Raw genomic sequence first — 15,715 nt, 5'->3', positions numbered from 1 at the left:
GTGCCACACCAGGAGGTGCCACACCAGGACCCCTGTGGCAGGATGCTGGGGGCACACTGGGGGGCAGAGACCGGTACTGGGGGGCAGCTGAGGGCACTGGGATGCAGCTACCTGTGCTGGGATGGCAGCATTGTACTGGGATGTGAGACCTGTACTGGGGTGAAGGTAGGTGCCCCCCTGGCATGCAGGAGCCCCCCTGGCATGCAGGAGCCAGCCTGGGCTGTGTGCAGCAGTGCTGGGATGCAGGTTCCGTGCTGGGATGCAGGAACCATTCCCGGATGCAGGAGCGGTGCTGGGCTGTGCAGAGCGGCGCTGGGCTGTAGGCACCAAGCAGGATTTGGGCAGGACCAGTACTGCCCGTGGGCACCAGCAGAGGGATGCAGGAACCATGCTGGGACGCAGGTACCGGGATGCAGGTGCCCGTACCGGGACGCAGATGCCACCCCAAGCTGCCGGGGCCCGGTACCGGTCCCCCCTGTGCCGTATCTGGGGGGTCGGGAGTGCCGGCGGGGCGGGGCGGGTCCCGGTTCCCCGGTGATGTTGGTTGGGGTGGAGGGGGAAGCGGGAAGCGCTGCGCCGTGCGCTGCGGCGGGGGCGGCTCCGTTCGGCTCCGCTCCCGCCCCCGCCGCCGCCGCCGCCGCCGCCGCCGCCCCGCTGCCATCGGCGGCTCCCGGCGCCGCCGCCTCTCGCAGCTCCCTCCCGGACCCGCCGCAACGCGGGGCTGGCGGGGAGAGTCCCCCCCGCTCCCGCCGCCCCCGCCGCCCGCGCCGCTCCCCTGCCCGGTTCGCCGGCCCCGGGCGCGGGTGAGCGGCGGAGCCCACCGCCCGCCGGGTGCATGGACAGGAGCTCCCTGCTCCAGCTCATCCAGGAGCAGGTGAGAGCGGCGCCGGGGGCGGCGGGCACCGGGCAGCGCTGCCGGGGAAGGAGGGGGGCCGCCGGGAGCACATCTCCGGGAGGGGCCGCCGGGTACCGGGCATCGCTGCCCGGGGTGTATTGGATGGCGGGGGGAGGATGATGCTGGCGAGCACCGGGCACGGCTGCCGCGCAGCGGGCAGAGCTGTCAGCCCACGGCGGGTACCGCGGAGCAGCCCCGGTACCCCGCGCTCAGCATCCTCCCGGTGCCTCCCCCCACAGCACTGCCCCGGGTAACTGGGGGGGGGGGGGGCGTGGGGGGCATCCCTTGTCCCCGTTACGCCGCTGAGGCCGCGCAACTCAGCTCACTTGTGGCCTCCTCCTCACCCCCTCAAGGACAGAGGGTGCTGAACCCCAGGTGCAGGATGAGACCCCGGGAGGCTGCCGTGGGGCTCGGTGCCCACCGCCAGCCCGCCGGTGTTGCTCGCTTTGGCGAGGGGCTGCGTCCAGCCCCCGTGACCTGATTGCAGGATCAGGCCGTGGAGCAGCAGCGCAGCGCAGCGCTGGGGGCTCCGCTCCCTGGCCAGGATCGGTCCCCGCCCCCCCCGGGGCGTTACCACCCGCTGTGCCCCGTCCCTGCCCCCGGTGCCCGTTTGCCTGGTCCCCAACCCCCGGGGGCCGAGCTGGAAGCTCTGCCTTGGGCATGAGGAGGGAATTTTCGGGGGGTCAAGAATCTTCACAGACCTCTCCCCTCCCCCCCTCACACCCCTCCGGCTGGCTCCGTGACCTTGGCCGAGTTCCACCCCACCCCCCCCGGCCTCCCCAGCCTGGGTTTTGCAATGCTGTCCCCCGTGTCACCCCCACCCGCGGGTGTGGGGGCTCTGAGGCCCCCGGGATGAGCAGAGCAGGGCTCGGGAGCGCCCAGCAGGGCAGAGGAGCTGGGGGGCAGGAAGGAGTCAGCGGCGCTGGAGAGGGGGGAGCCGCATCCTGAGAGCAGGGAGAGGCTTCGCGGCTGCTCCGGGAGCTCTCTGGGGGCCGCTGAGGTGGGGACAGTGCGTACCAGGCCCCCGCGTGGCACACACGTGGCACCTGTGGGGTGGCATGTGGGGGGCATGAGGAATGGGGGGCACTAGAGTGCTGGTGCACCCCAAACACTGGGTCTGCTCTCGTGTGCTGGTGTCTGCTGTGGGGCAGCAAGAGCTGCCTGCACTTTCCCCCATGCCACCCTGCATCCTGCACCCCACATCCTGCACCCCCACGCCCCCTGCGCCCGTGCCAGCCTCAGGCAGTGGTTCTGGGCAGCTGGACCCCAGCCTTGTGAATGAGGCTTTAGGCTGTGAGGGCATGGGGGGGGGGGGGGTGTACAGTGCCGTGCCCCCTGCACAGCTCTGTGCCAGTCCCACGAGCCTGATTCTGCTCTTTCCCAGCAGATCCCAGCACCAGCTACAGAGCAATGCTGCGGGGCGCAGGGTGCCAGCTGTGCTCCTGCCACCCGTGCCCTTTCCCTGTCCCCATCCTCCTTGTGCCACCCTCGGCTCTTTGCCTCTATGAGCAGGACCACGCTGGGTGTCCCAAGCTGCTGGGCGCCCCGTGGTGCTGGGTGCCCCGTGGTGCTGGGCGCCCCGTGGTGGGCTCAGGGTGCCCAGGCAGTTCCGGGGGCCCCGAGGACGGTGCAAGGTGCCCGGGCACGATGGAGCAGGGTGGTGAAGGTGTGCAGGAGGAGGAGGAGGCTGTGCCAGGGCTGTGTGTGTGTTTAGCTTGGTGGCTTCCTGGCTGGCAGGCTGCTGGCGGCCAGGAATAGCTGAGTGGGAGAGTGGTGGCTGTGCCAGGGGAGATGGGGACGCTGGCACGGCACGGGGCACCTGCCTGGCACACCTGCATGGTGTGGGGTACCCACACAGCATGGGGCAACCACATGGCACAGGGCATAGCCATGGCATGGGGCAGTCATGTGGCTGCTGGCACCCATGTGGCATGGGGCACCTGCATGCCATGGGGCACCTATATGGCACACCCATATGGCCTGGGACACAGCCATGGCATGGAGTACTCGTGACGTGAGGCATCTGCAGGGCGCAGGGCACCTCCGTGGCACAGGACATCTGCATGGCATGAGGCACCCACAGGGCTTGGAGCATCTGTGTGGCACAGGGGCCCACAGGGCACCCCCATGACACAGGGTACCTGCCTGGCAAGGGGCACCCATGTGACATGGGGCACACACACTGCACAGGGCATCCACATGGAGTGTGCCACCTGCACAGCACAGGGCACCCACATGGCAGCAGGGCACCTATGTGGCACAGGGCAGTTACGTGGCATGGGGCACTCACTCAGCACAGGACACCCACATGGCATGGGGTACAGGGGGGTTGTAGCCCCTCTCACAGAGGCAAGGCAGGTGGCATGGAGTGCCACATGAGAGTGCCAGGCTTGGTGCCAGGGTGACGGGCACCAGAAGGTCTGCCTGGCTGATCAGGGAGCTGCAGCCCTGGCACCCTGGTGACCGCCTGTGCCATGCCCACAGCTGGACCCCGAGCACACCGGCTTCATCGGGGTGGAGACCTTTGCCAGCCTGGTGCACAGCCATGAGCTGCCCCTGGACCCTGCCAAACTGGACATGCTGGTGGCCCTGGCACAGGGCAACGACGAGGGGCAGGTCTGCTATCAGGAGCTGGTAGACCTGGTCAGTGCCGGGGGGCTGCGGGGGCCGGGGGTGAGCGGCCAGGTGCCAGCCCGGGGTGGGCACTGGGCACCCTGGGGAGCGGGGAGGGCACGGACGTCGGTGGGACGATGGCACCGCCTCGGGGTGGCGGCGACGGGCGGGGGGGATGGCCCGAGCCGCCCCTGCGGTCCCCGCGGGCACGGCCTCTCTCCGCAGATCAGCAGCAAACGTTCGAGCAGCTTCAAGCGTGCCATCGCCAACGGGCAGCGTGCCCTGCCCCGGGACGTGCTGCTGGACGAGACCGGCCTGGGCATCTACAAACGCTTCGTGCGCTACGTGGCCTACGAGATCCTGCCCTGCGAGATGGACAGGCGCTGGTACTTCTACCAGCACCGCTCCTGCCCGCCCCCCGTCTTCATGGCAGCCGTCACCCTCACGCAGGTACCCGCCCGCGGCTGCCCGCCCGCCGGAGCCAGCCCTACTGCCCGTGGGCTGGCCGGGATGGGTGCCCTGGTTGTATTGTCCCGGTGTCCACAGCAGTGTGGAGGTCTGGAGCAGGCAGGATGGGTGCCCTGGTTGTGCTGTCCCGGTGCCCACAGCAGTGTGGAGGTCTGGGGCGGCCGGGATGGGTGCCCTGGTTGTGCTGTCCCGGTGCCCACAGCAGGGTGGAGGTCTGGGGCAGGCAGGATGGGTGCCCTGGTCGTGCTGTCCCGGTGCCCACAGCAGTGTGGAGATCTGGAGCAGGCAGGATGGGTGCCCCTGGTTGTGCTGTCCCGGTGCCCACAGCAGTGTGGAGGTCTGGGGCGGGCAGGATGGGTGCCCTGGTTGTGCTGTCCCGGTGCCCACAGCAGTGTGGAGGTCTGGGGTGGGCAGGATGGGTGCCCTGGTTGTGCTGTCCCGGTGCCCACAGCAGGGTGGAGGTCTGGAGCAGGCAGGATGGGTGCCCCTGGTCGTGCTGTCCCGATGCCCACAGCAGGGTGGAGGTCTGGGGCAGGCAGGATGGGTGCCCCTGGTTGTGCTGTCCCGGTGCCCACAGCAGGGTGGAGGTCTGGGGGTAAGGGCTGGGTGAGCCTGGCTGTGCTGTGCCATGGAGGGTTTACACCAAGGGCAGGGAACGATGGGTGACAGCGGTTGTGATGTCCCAGTGCCCATCCCCAGGCTCAGACGCAGAGCAGAGGGCACATGTGCCCCCAGTGGTGATGTCCTGGTGGCCGCGGGGGGTTCAGAGCTGGGGTGGAGGTGCCAGGTGAGGCCGCTGCAGGACAGGGGAATAGGGCTGCTGTGGCTGTGTCGGTGCCGGAGGTGCCAGCCCTGGCCGTTGGCACAGATCATCGTGTTCCTGTGCTACGGTGCCCGGCTGAACAAGTGGGTGCTGCAGACCTACCACCCCGAGTACATGAAGAGTCCTCTCGTCTACCACCCGGGGCACCGGGCCCGCGCCTGGCGCTTCCTCACCTACATGTTCATGCACGTGGGGTAGGTCCTTGCGGGGCACAGGGTGGCACCCCGCGGGGGGCTGCGTGTCCCGAGCCACCTCCTGTGCCCCCCTGTGCCCGGGCAGGCTGGAGCAGCTGGGGTTCAACGCCCTCCTGCAGCTGATGATTGGGGTGCCCCTGGAGATGGTGCATGGCATCCTGCGCATCAGCTTCCTCTACCTGGCAGGCGTCCTGGCAGGTGGGTGCGTGCCCGGCTGTGCCCATCGGTCCCCAGCACCAGCCCCGGGCAGGGCACGGGCAGATGTGCCCTGAGGTTGGGGGGAGGGTTTGCTTGCTGGCCGCTCTGGAGCGCTGGGTCCTGCCCACCCCGGGGCGGGCAGCCCCTGACTGATGACTGAATGTGGCTGGTGACTAACGAGCCCCTGCTGAGCCCTGCCCCTGCCCGCAGGCTCCCTCACCGTCTCCATCACGGACATGCGGGCACCTCTGGTTGGGGGCTCAGGGGGGGTCTATGCCCTCTGCTCAGCTCATCTCGCCAACGTCGTCATGGTCAGCACCTGGCATCATTGGGGGCATCACTGGGGGCACCAGGGGTGGGAGGGTGAGCACCGCAGTGGGACCGTGGGAACAGGCGTGTGGGGTGGGTGGCATTTGGTGGCCTTGTAGGGTGGGCAGCACAGTGAGGCACCGAGGGGTGGGCATCATCTAAAGGGTTAGCACTTTGGGTGGCATCATGGGGTGGGAGGGGTGTGGGGTGACATCGTGGGGTGGGCACCAGTGCCAGGGAGAGGGAGCACTTTGGGTGGCATCAGGGGGTGGTGGTAGGTGGGCAGCATGGTGTGACATTGCATGGGAGATGCCACGGTGCTGTTGGGTGCCATTGTAGCATGGGCAGCATGGTGTGACATTGGTGTGGCACTGAGGGCGAGTGCCATTGCAGGGTGATATTAGGGAGGGGATGCCATGGGGCGAGCACCATCATCGTGGGGAGCACCTTGGGTGGCATCATGGGGTGGGCAACGTGGTGTGACATCGGGTGGGGGATGTATTGGTCTTGCATCATGGGGTGGGCACCATCACAGCAGGGGAGCACATTGGGTGGCATCATGGGGTGGGCAGTGAGTGTGGCATTGGCCTCCTGAGGTGGGCAGTGTGTGGCATTGGGTGGGGAAGGCTTCAGGTTGACATCATGAGGTGGGCACCCTCACAGTGGGAAGCACCTTGGGTGGCATCATGGGGTGGGTGTAGGAGGTGAGGAGCAGAGATGGGAGTGCTCCGTGGGCCGGGGTACAGCTTCTCTGGGGCACGCTGGGAGGCGCCCGTGCCAGCCCGCTCCCCGGTGCCAGGGCACCAGCGGTGCCACCCTCCCCCTGTCCGTGCACACGCAGAACTGGGCCGGGATGCGCTGCCCGTACAAGCTGCTGCGGATGGTGCTGGCGCTGGTGTGCAGTGAGTACCCACCCGTGCCCTCACCCCCCCCGCCCCGCGCTGGATGTGCCCTCTCTGGGCGGGTTCCAGGGTGCTGAGCGCCTCCTGGCACCGTTTTGCAGTGAGCTCCGAGGTGGGGCGAGCCGTCTGGCTGCGCTTCTCCCCGCCGCTGCCAGCCTCGGGCCCGCAGCCCAGCTTCATGGCACACCTGGCAGGCGCCATCGTGGGCATCAGCATGGGGCTGACCATCCTGCGCAGCTACGAGGAGAGCCTGCAGGACCAGTGCGGCTGGTGGGTGCTGCTCCTCTCCTACGGCACCTTCCTGCTCTTCGCCGTCTTCTGGAACATCTTCGCCTACGACTTGCTGGGGGCACAGATCCCGCCCCCCCCGTAGCCCACGCTCTGCCCTCCCCCCCCGCCCTGGCACCCAGCCTTTGGGTTGTTTTTGTTTCGGTTCCGTCGCTCGCCGAGCCCGGTGGAGATCGGGGAGGGCGGGGGGTGCCCCCACGCGTGTGACATGGGGGCAGGCCACCCACCCTCGCCCTGCCTGCCCCCTCGGTGCTAGCGAGCGCGTTGGGCGCCTCCCCTCTCCCCCCACCATGGGCCGCATCCCCCCTCCCTCTCCCCTACAGACCCTGCCCAGCCCCCTCCACCACCCCCGCTGTGCCCCCTCCCCAAAGGATGCTTCAGCTCCGCTGTGCCCCCTCGGGAAGGAGACAAGCAGGGAGGGGGATCTGGGGGGGGATCCCTCTGCTTGCTTCTGTTAGCCCCCTCGCCGGGGTGGAGGGGTTGAGGGAAAGGAGAGGGGTGGGGGTGTGACTCGTTGCCCCCCACCCCAAGGACCTGCACTTTGAGCCGGACTGGTGCCAAAAGAGGAGGATTTATTTTTCTATGCCAAAATAAATATAAATAAAAGAAAAAAAAAGGGGGGGGGGGGCGGGGGGGGATAATAAAAGAGAGTAAGGGAGAGGCTGGGGAGAGCCCGGAGGCTGGGCTGAGACTGGCACAACTCATGGCAGCAGACCCTCCCCCCACACACACCCCCTTGCCCACCCCTGTTTCCCCTCCCCTCGCTTTGCTGCCCTCCCCACAGCGGGGGCTTACCCCAGGATGAGGGCGCGGGGGGTGGGAAATAAACCCAACCCCGCCCCAACCTCCCCTCCCCCCCCGGTGCCCCTCCAGACCTTTTTGGAGTATAAATAAATATTTTGCACACTGCCCGAGGCTGTCTCTGAGGAGGGGCACCCCTGGCATCCCCCCCCGGCCCCGCGACCCCAGCCCTGCTGGCTCGATGCGGGTGGGCACAGGGCGGGGGGCGGGCAGCCAGGAATGGGATTTACTGGAGCAGAAGGCTCTGGGATGCGTGAAACGGCACCCGGGGCGGGGGTGGGCGCGGGGGGGTGGGAGTGGGGGGTGTGATAAGGGGTGCGGGGCTGCCTGAGTCTGGGCAGTCAAGACCCCCCGCTCCCCAGCCTCGCATGCTCCAGCGCACCCCCCGCTATGGCTGCAGGCAGCCAAACGACCCCCCCCCCCGACCCTGCCCCGCATCCCTTCTCTCTGCGCTCAATTCACGCCTCCCTCCAGGCGACACCGCCCCTCCACCACTCCGTACCCCCATCCAGCGCCCCCTCCCCCATTTCTCTGTATTCCATCCCACCCTGTACCTCCCCCTGGCCTCCCTTCAAGTCTTGTGTCCTCATTCACCCTCTCCCACTCTTCTACAGCCCCCCCATCAAACCCCAGATCCTCGCTGTACCCCACACCCTCCCATCCAGACCCCCCATCCCCCTGCACCCCAACACCCTCTTCAGTCCGACCTCCCTATCCAGCCCCCTCCCATCAAATCTCACACTCATCTGTATCCCTCACCCCTCCCGCACTCCCCCAGCCCCTCTTCCACTCCCACCCCCGCATTTACCCTCTTACCCATCTGCAGCGTCCCCACCCAACCCCACACCCCCACTGCACCTTCAGGCTCCCCCCTCCGCTCCCTCCTTCCACTCCCACCCCCGCATTTACCCTCTCTTACCCTTCTGCAGCGCCCCCGTCAAACCCCAGACCTCCCTTGTACCCCTGCACCTCATCCACCCCACACCTTCACTGCACCCCAAGGCTCCCCCCTCCCCTCCCCCCTACTCCCATCCCCCCATTTACCCTCTCCCACCCTTCTGCACATCCCTTCCTATCCAACCCCAGACTCACCCCATATCCCCACACCCCCGCCAGCCCCACATCCCCTGCACCCCCTTCATGCTCCCCAAATCCTCCTCCTACCCCCGTCCGTGCATCCAATCCCCCAATCCAGCCCCTAAACCGTGTCCCGCCCCGCCTCCCCGGCCCCGCCCCCCCCGGGCCCCGCCCCCCTCCCCAGCCCCGCCCCCCCTCCCCAGCCCCGCCCCCCCCGCCCTCGCCCCCCCCGCCCTCGCCCCCCTCCCCGGCCCCGCCCCTTAGACCGCCTTTACCAATCTCAATCCACACCCTCCTGTCCCAGACTCCATTGTCATTGGTCTTGCCAGTCTATCTATCAGCCCCCTACACCAATCACGGACTCGGCCTCTTCACACACCGGACCCGTCCCCGCCCTCTCTGTGAAGACACGCCTCCTCCCTTATCACGCCCTAACGCCCAGTCCCCGCCTCTCTTTGGCTCCGCCCACCCGTGTACCCCGCCCACCAGCCGCAGACTCCGCCCCTGCACCTCCGCTCCTGCCCCCTGGTCTGACCCTGCCCGCTCCGTCCCCGCCCCCGGCGCGTTCCCGGCGCCGCCCCGCGGCCGCCCGGCCCCGGAAGCGGCGCGGCGGGGGTGGGGGTGGCGGCGGCGGCTGTCGCAGTGCGCGGCCGGAGCCAGCGGAGCCGCCGGCCCCAGCGGGCCAGGCCAGGCCGGGCCGGGCCGGGCCGGGTGGTGCCATGAAGGGGAAGGAGGAACGGGAAGGCGGCGCGGCGGGGCCCGGAGCGGCGGGGCCGGGCGGTGGGGGTGCAGGAGGCGGCAGCCCCGAGAAGAGCCACAGCGCGCAGGAGCACAAGGAGCAGGGCAACCGGCTCTTCGGCGGCCGCAAGTACCCCCGAGGCCGCCGCCTGCTATGGACGCGCTATCGTGAGTCCAGGGGCGTCCTCAGCCCGGGACAGGACCACCGGGAGGGGACCCCCGGAGATGGGGCACGCCCCCCCCCCCCCCCGCCCCGCCCGGGCCGGGCCTGGATCCCCCCGGAACGGGATCCCCGGCCCGGGCCTGACCTGGATCCCACGGGACAGGACACCCTTGGGTCTAGCCTGGCCTGGATCCTCCCGGGACGGGACCCTTGGCCCTCACCCACCTCTCCGGCCTGGGTCCTGCGGGACAGGACCTCCCGGGACTGGACAGCCTCTATGAGCCGTGCCGTGCCGGGCCTGAGTACCCTCCCGGGTTGAAGCCTCCTGGCGTTGATCCTTGCTGGGCCTGGACCCATCCCCAGGATTTGGTGCAGCGCCCTCGCCCCTGGCCTGGCCTCTCCCAGGGCAGAACACCTTTGGCCTGGCCCCCATCCTCGGGCCTGTGTGCCCTGCCTGGGCATGGCCTTACCCACTTTGTCCTGGACGACTTCCCCCTGGCCTGGCCTACAGCTGGTTCCCTGCCTGGGCTTGGAGAGCCCTCAGCCAGGCCTGCCCTACCCCCGGGCTCTGAGCTGGACTCTGCCTGAACCTGTCCCCTCCCCCTCCCTTCCCCAGCCACATACCCAGGCTGGGCTTGGCAGTGCAGACCCACCCTGGGGTGGAGGGGCTCCAGGGCCTGGTGCCAGGGGCTCTTGTCCCCCAGCTGGGGCACGTGACAGAGGCTGCTTCATAGGAACCATCCCCAGGGTGTCCCCCAGGGATCCCAGCAGCTGTCTGCAGGGTGCCAGCCTGAGTGGGCACTGCTGGCTGTCCCCAGGCGGGCAGCATCGCCCCCTGCCCCGTGGCTGCCGGCCCGTGGTGGGCAGGGGGGGTAGCTGTGCCCAGCCCAGCAGGGCTGTCCCCTTTGTGCCCCTGCAGAACCGCAACCCCCTGGTTGCTGTCTACTACACCAACCGTGCCCTCTGCTACCTGAAGATGCAGCAGCACGACAAGGCCCTGGCCGACTGCAAGCGAGCCCTGGAGCTGGACGGGCAGTCGGTGAAGGCTCACTTCTTCCTGGGCCAGTGCCAGATGGAGATGGAGAACTATGACGAGGCCATTGCCAACCTGCAGAGAGGTTGGTGAGGGGGCAGGGTGCCAGCGCTGTCACCTGCCCCCCTGCAGCCGCCAGGGGTGGCAAGAGGGATGCCAGCACTGCCTCTGGGATCCTAGAATCCAAGGCTGGGTTGGGTTGGGAGGGAGGTTCAAGATCATCCAGTGCCAGCCCTGTGTCAACACCTCCCACCAGCACAGCTTGCTCAAGGCCTCATCCAGCCTGGCCCTGAACACCTCCAGGCAGGAGGCAGCCACAGCCTCCCTGGGCAGCCTGGGCCAGAGTCTCCCCAGCCTCACTGCCAAGGATTTCTTCCTCCTCTCCACTCTCAGTCTCCTCTCTCCCAGCTCAAAGCCATTGGCCCTGGGCCTGACACTCCCAGCCCTTGGCCCAAGTCCCTCCCCAGCTCTCCTGGAGCCCTTCAGGCACTGGGAGGCTGCTCTGAGGTCTGCCTGGAGCCTTCTCTTCTGCAGGCTGCACAGCCCCAGCTCTCCCAGCCTGTCCCACAGGGGAGGTTCTGCAGCCTCTGAGCATCTCTGTGGCCTCCTCTGCTCCTCTCCAGCAGCTCCAGGTCCTTCCTGTGCTGGGGGCCCCAGAGCTGGAGGCAGTGCTGCAGGTGGGGGCTGAGCAGAGCAGAGCAGAGGGGCAGAATCCCCTCCCTGTGCTGCTGCTCTCCCTGCTCTGGCTGCAGCTCAGCACTCAGCTGGCTCTGGGCTGCCAGGGACCAGTGCTGGCTCCTGGGGACTTTGTCACCAGCTGACAGCCCCAAGGCCTTCTCCTGCAGGCTGCTCTCAGCCTCTCCTCACCAGCCTGGGTTCGTGCTTGGCCTTGCCCTGCCCCAGCTGCAGGACCCAGGCTGCTCTTTTCTCTTCCCCAGCCTACAACCTGGCCAAGGAGCAGAGGCTGAACTTCGGGGACGACATCCCCAGCGCGCTGCGCATCGCCAAGAAGAAGAGGTGGAACAGCATCGAGGAGAGGAGAATCAACCAGGAGAATGAGCTCCACTCCTACCTCACCAGGCTCATCGTGGCCGAGAAGGAGAGGTGCGGCCCCCGGGCGCCGCCGCGCTCCTCCTGCCGCTGCCGCGCTCCTCCTGCCGCAGTGCCGCAAAGCTGCGCGGAGCAGGGGCGCAGGCAGAGCCCTGCAGCGGCGGGGGGGGAGGGGTGCTGTCCCCCCAGCTCCTTACCCCCCAGCTCCTTACCCCCCAGCTCCTTGACCCCCCTGCTCTGCCCTAGGGAGCTGGCCGAGTGCCGGAAGGCTCAGCAGGAGGAGAGCACAGACGAGAGCCGGAGCCGAGTGCAGCTGGCCAGCATCGAGGCCAAGCACGTGAGCAGGGGCAGCAGGGCGGCTCAGGGAGCCTGCCAGGGGAGCCAGGCCTTCCTCCTCCCATCCTCACCCCCTGCCAGGGGAGCCAGGCCTTCCTCCTCCCATCCTCGTCCCCTGCCAGGGGAGCCAGGCCTTCCTCCTCCCATCCTCACCCCCTGCCAGGGGAGCCAGGCCTTCCTCCTCCCATCCTCGTCCCCTGCCAGGGGAGCCAGGCCTTCCTCCTCCCATCCTCACCCCCTGCCAGGGGAGCCAGGCCTTCCTCCTCCCATCCCCACCCCCTGCCAGGGGAGCCAGGCCTTCCTCCTCCCATCCTCACCCCCTGCCAGGGGAGCCAGGCCTTCCTCCTCCCATCCCCACCCCCTGCCAGGGGAGCCAGGCCTTCCTCCTCCCATCCTCATCCCCTGCCAGGGGAGCCAGGCCTTCCTCCTCCCATCCTCATCCCCTGGCCTTCTTCCTCCCCATGCTCTGCCAGGCGCTGTGGCTTTTGTGTCCCCCTGTGAGGGCTGTCCCTGCCCTGTCACCTCCTGTCCCTGCCCAGCAGCAGTGCCTCCTGGGTGAGCTCCCCCAGCTGCTGTACCTGTTGGTCTCTGAGGGCCACAAGCAGCTCTGGGTCCTGGCCTGGCACAGGGCACTAATCCTGGGATAAAAATAGTCCCAGGAGGGAAGGTTATTTTAAGCTGCATCACTCCTGCCATGCACTTTGGCCTGGAGCTGGAGGCCTCGAAGACAGAGAGGCCACCAAGGACCTCTCAGCTCCACCTGCCACAGCTCCCAGCAGTGGGAGGCTTTGGGGTGCAGCCCTCTGCACTGGGGTCTCCTCACCCTGAGTCCTTCTGTTCCAGGACAAGTACCTGGCAGACATGGATGAGCTCTTCTCCCAGGTGGATGAGAAGAGGAAGGTGAGTGTGTCCCTGGGGGTGCAGCTCAGCAGGAGCCAGCCCTGCTCCCTGCCTCCCCCCTCAGCCCTGGGCCCTGCTCCCCCCTGAGCCAGCACCATGGAACCACAGAGGGGTTCTGGCTGGAGAAGCCCTCTAAGGCCCTCAGGTCCCACCATCGCCCCAAGACCACCCTGGCCATTACACCACATCCTGAAAGCCACCCAGCCCTCTGGGTTCATGGTGCTGGGCTCAGCCAGCCCCCCCTGACCCCGGCTGGGCTCAGCCAGCCCCCCCTGACCCCAGCTCTGCCTCTCCCCTGCTCCAGAAGAGGGACATCCCTGACTACCTGTGTGGGAAGATCAGCTTTGAGCTGATGCGGGAGCCCTGCATCACGCCCAGCGGCATCACCTACGACAGGAAGGACATCGAGGAGCATCTCCAGGTACCGCCAGCCCGGGGGGCACTGCCAGCCCGGGGGCACTGCCAGCCCGGGGGGCGCCACCAGCCCGGGGGGCACTGCCAGCCCGGGGGGCACCTCCCAGGCGCTTGCCTGGCTGTGGAGGCAGCTGCCCGGGGCCTCGGTCTCGGCTACCTGCCCAGGCGGCTGCTGGCAGTGGCCCTGTGCCTTGAGCTGCTCTGCAGCCGCTGGCACGCCGCCTGCCGGGGGGGGCCGGGTGCTGGCCTGCCCCGGCGGGCGCTGACGGCTGGGTGCCCCTGCAGCGCGTGGGGCACTTCGACCCGGTGACTCGCAGCCCCCTGACCCAGGAGCAGCTGATCCCCAACCTGGCCATGAAGGAGGTGATCGATGCCTTCATCTCGGAGAACGGCTGGGTGGAGGATTACTGAGGGGCGGCGCTGCCCCGCGGCACGGCCGGCGCCGGGCTGCCCCCTGCCCTCCCCGCTGCCCCTGCTGCCCGCGGAGCCGGCTGGGGCGAGGCCACCTCGCCATCTCCCCTCCCTCAGGAGCCCCGGGCTGGGGTGAGGCCAGGTCACCATCTCCCCTCCCTCAGGAGCCCCGGGCTGGGGTGAGGCCACGTCGCCATCTCCCCTCCCTCAGGAGCCCCGGGCTGGGGTGAGGCCAGGTCACCATCTCCCCTCCCTCAGGAGCCCCGGGCTGGGGTGAGGCCAGGTCACCATCTCCCCTCCCTCAGGAGCCCCGGGCTGGGGTGAGGCCACGTCGCCATCTCCCCTCCCTCAGGAGCCCCGGGCTGGGGTGAGGCCAGGTCACCATCTCCCCTCCCTCAGGAGCCCCGGGCTGGGGTGAGGCCAGGTCACCATCTCCCCTCCCTCAGGAGCCCCGGGCTGGGGTGAGGCCAGGTCACCATCTCCCCTCCCTCAGGGGCCCCGGGGGCAGCCGGCTGGGCACTGAGGCTCCCCGGGGTCCCTCTCCGCTGGCTCCGGGCAGGCCGCAGCGCTGGGAGGGAGCCCTGGCAGGAGCTGGCTCCGTGTGGCAGCCCTGAAGGCCTTGCCCCCACCCTCACCCCCCCCAGAGCAGGGTCCTCCCTGGCTCTGGCAGCTGCTGCTCCCCAGAGCTTGTGCCCTGCCCCCGGGAGGGGCTGTGAGGAGCTTGCTGGGGGGGTGCCCTCTCCGGGAGCGTTGGTGTTGCCTCCTGCTCCCGGCTCCTGCCTGGCCAAGGTTGGGTCTTCTCCTCCCTGTAGATAGCCACTTGTGGGGGTGGGAAACCAGCAAGATTCCAACTCTTCTCCAGCTTTTCCTGGGAGACAACTGCTCCCAGGGCTGGGAGGGGCTGGCTGCTGGCCCACCAGGGCCCTGGTTCCTTGGGAACAGCCACCTGGGGTTGAAGATCTGCTTCCTGTGAATGAAATCCCTTCCTACCCAAGACAAACCCCCCCAGCCCCCAGCCCTGTGGCCCCCGTGGCTGCAGCAGCTTGGGCACAGCCTGCCTGGCTTCTGAGCATCCCCTGGGGGTTTGCCAGCATCAATGAAACAACAAAATAGAGAGAGAAAAATGTAAGAATCAGCAATAAATGGGGGAAAAAAAACAGAGCTGGAGTGGTTCCTGCTGCTGAGCTGAGTGCAGGGCAGGCCAGGGGCTGCCCTGGGAGCTGCTCTTGGCCCTCCAGGAGGTTAGACCTCTGCTGCTCCCCAGCCTGCCTGCAGGGGCTGGGAGCATCCCTGCCTGCTCCCTCCCACAGCATCCCAGCAGCCTGGGGCTGGAAGGGAGCTCTGGAGCTCCCCCACCCAAGCCCTGCTCCAGCAGGGCACCCCCAGCACCCTGCCCAGCAGCACAGTGCCCAGGGGGGGTTGGAAGCTCTCCACACCAGCAGACTCCACAACCTCTCTGGGCAGCCTGCTCCAGGCCTCCAGCAGCCTCACCCCAAACAACTTTCTCCTCCTGCTCAGCTCCAACCTCCTGCCTGACACTTTCTGCCCCTTGCTGTCCCTTCTGCTGGCCCTGGGCAGCACTCAGCAGAGCCTGGCCCCAGCCTCTTGCCCCCCACAGCTCCTTTAGCTCTTGCTGAGCATTGCTCAGCTGCCCTCTGGGGCTGCTCTTCTGCAGGCTCTCAGCCCCAGGGCTCTCAGCCTTTGCTGCTCCCAGAGCTGCTCCAGGCCCCTCAGCAGCTCTGCAGCCTGCCCTGGGCTCTCCCCAGCAGTTCTCTGTCCCTCCTGAACTGGGGAGCCCAGAGCTGGGACTCCAGTTGTGGCCTTGTTAGGACAGAGTGGGTGGAGAACCTCCCTTGCCTGGCTGGCCACACTCTTCCTCATCCCCCCAGGACACCTTTGGCCACATTGGCCCCAAGGGCACATTTCTGGCTCCTGGGGAGGTTGTCCCCCAGCACTCCCAGGCCCTTCTCCATGGAGCTCTTTCCCAACAGGTCCTCCCTCACCTGCCCTGCTGCAGGAGGTTGTTCCTCCCTGGCTGCAGGACCCCACACCTGCCCTGATTGAGCTTCATAAGGTTCCCTTCACCCAGCTCTCAGCCTGGG

At 68.2% G+C, this 15,715-nt stretch overlaps 2 protein-coding genes across 3 annotated transcripts; both read left to right on the top strand.

Annotated features, from left to right (window-relative positions):
- The first annotated feature begins 645 nt into the window (after positions 1–645).
- RHBDL1 (rhomboid like 1) lies at positions 646–7,599 on the top strand. 2 transcript variants are annotated; one of them, XM_068147309.1, is made up of 8 exons: positions 646–874; positions 3,380–3,538; positions 3,739–3,958; positions 4,845–4,993; positions 5,079–5,191; positions 5,402–5,502; positions 6,342–6,402; positions 6,504–7,599. In XM_068147309.1, exons 1-8 carry the CDS (start codon positions 836–838, stop codon positions 6,895–6,897), a joined length of 1,236 nt encoding a protein of 411 aa, XP_068003410.1. In that variant the 5' UTR covers positions 646–835; the 3' UTR covers positions 6,898–7,599. The 2 variants fall into 2 exon arrangements, with proteins under 2 accessions (XP_068003410.1, XP_068003411.1); XM_068147310.1 differs by having other exon boundaries at positions 3,734–3,958; positions 6,504–6,870.
- Positions 7,600–9,182: 1,583 nt separating this feature from the next.
- Positions 9,183–14,723, top strand: STUB1 (STIP1 homology and U-box containing protein 1). The gene is given in 8 exon segments (XM_068147311.1): positions 9,183–9,440; positions 9,442–9,474; positions 10,389–10,587; positions 11,441–11,606; positions 11,799–11,889; positions 12,732–12,788; positions 13,093–13,209; positions 13,488–14,723. Coding segments are annotated over 8 exon segments (942 nt in total). The 5' UTR covers positions 9,183–9,287; the 3' UTR covers positions 13,614–14,723.
- The last annotated feature ends 992 nt before the right edge of the window (positions 14,724–15,715 follow it).

The sequence above is a fragment of the Melanerpes formicivorus genome, unplaced genomic scaffold (assembly GCF_026170545.1).
Source record: "Melanerpes formicivorus ecotype bairdi unplaced genomic scaffold, bMelFor1.0.p_v2 SCAF_14, whole genome shotgun sequence".
Lineage (NCBI taxonomy): Eukaryota > Metazoa > Chordata > Aves > Piciformes > Picidae > Melanerpes > Melanerpes formicivorus.
This window is presented reverse-complemented; position numbering and strand designations above follow the sequence as displayed.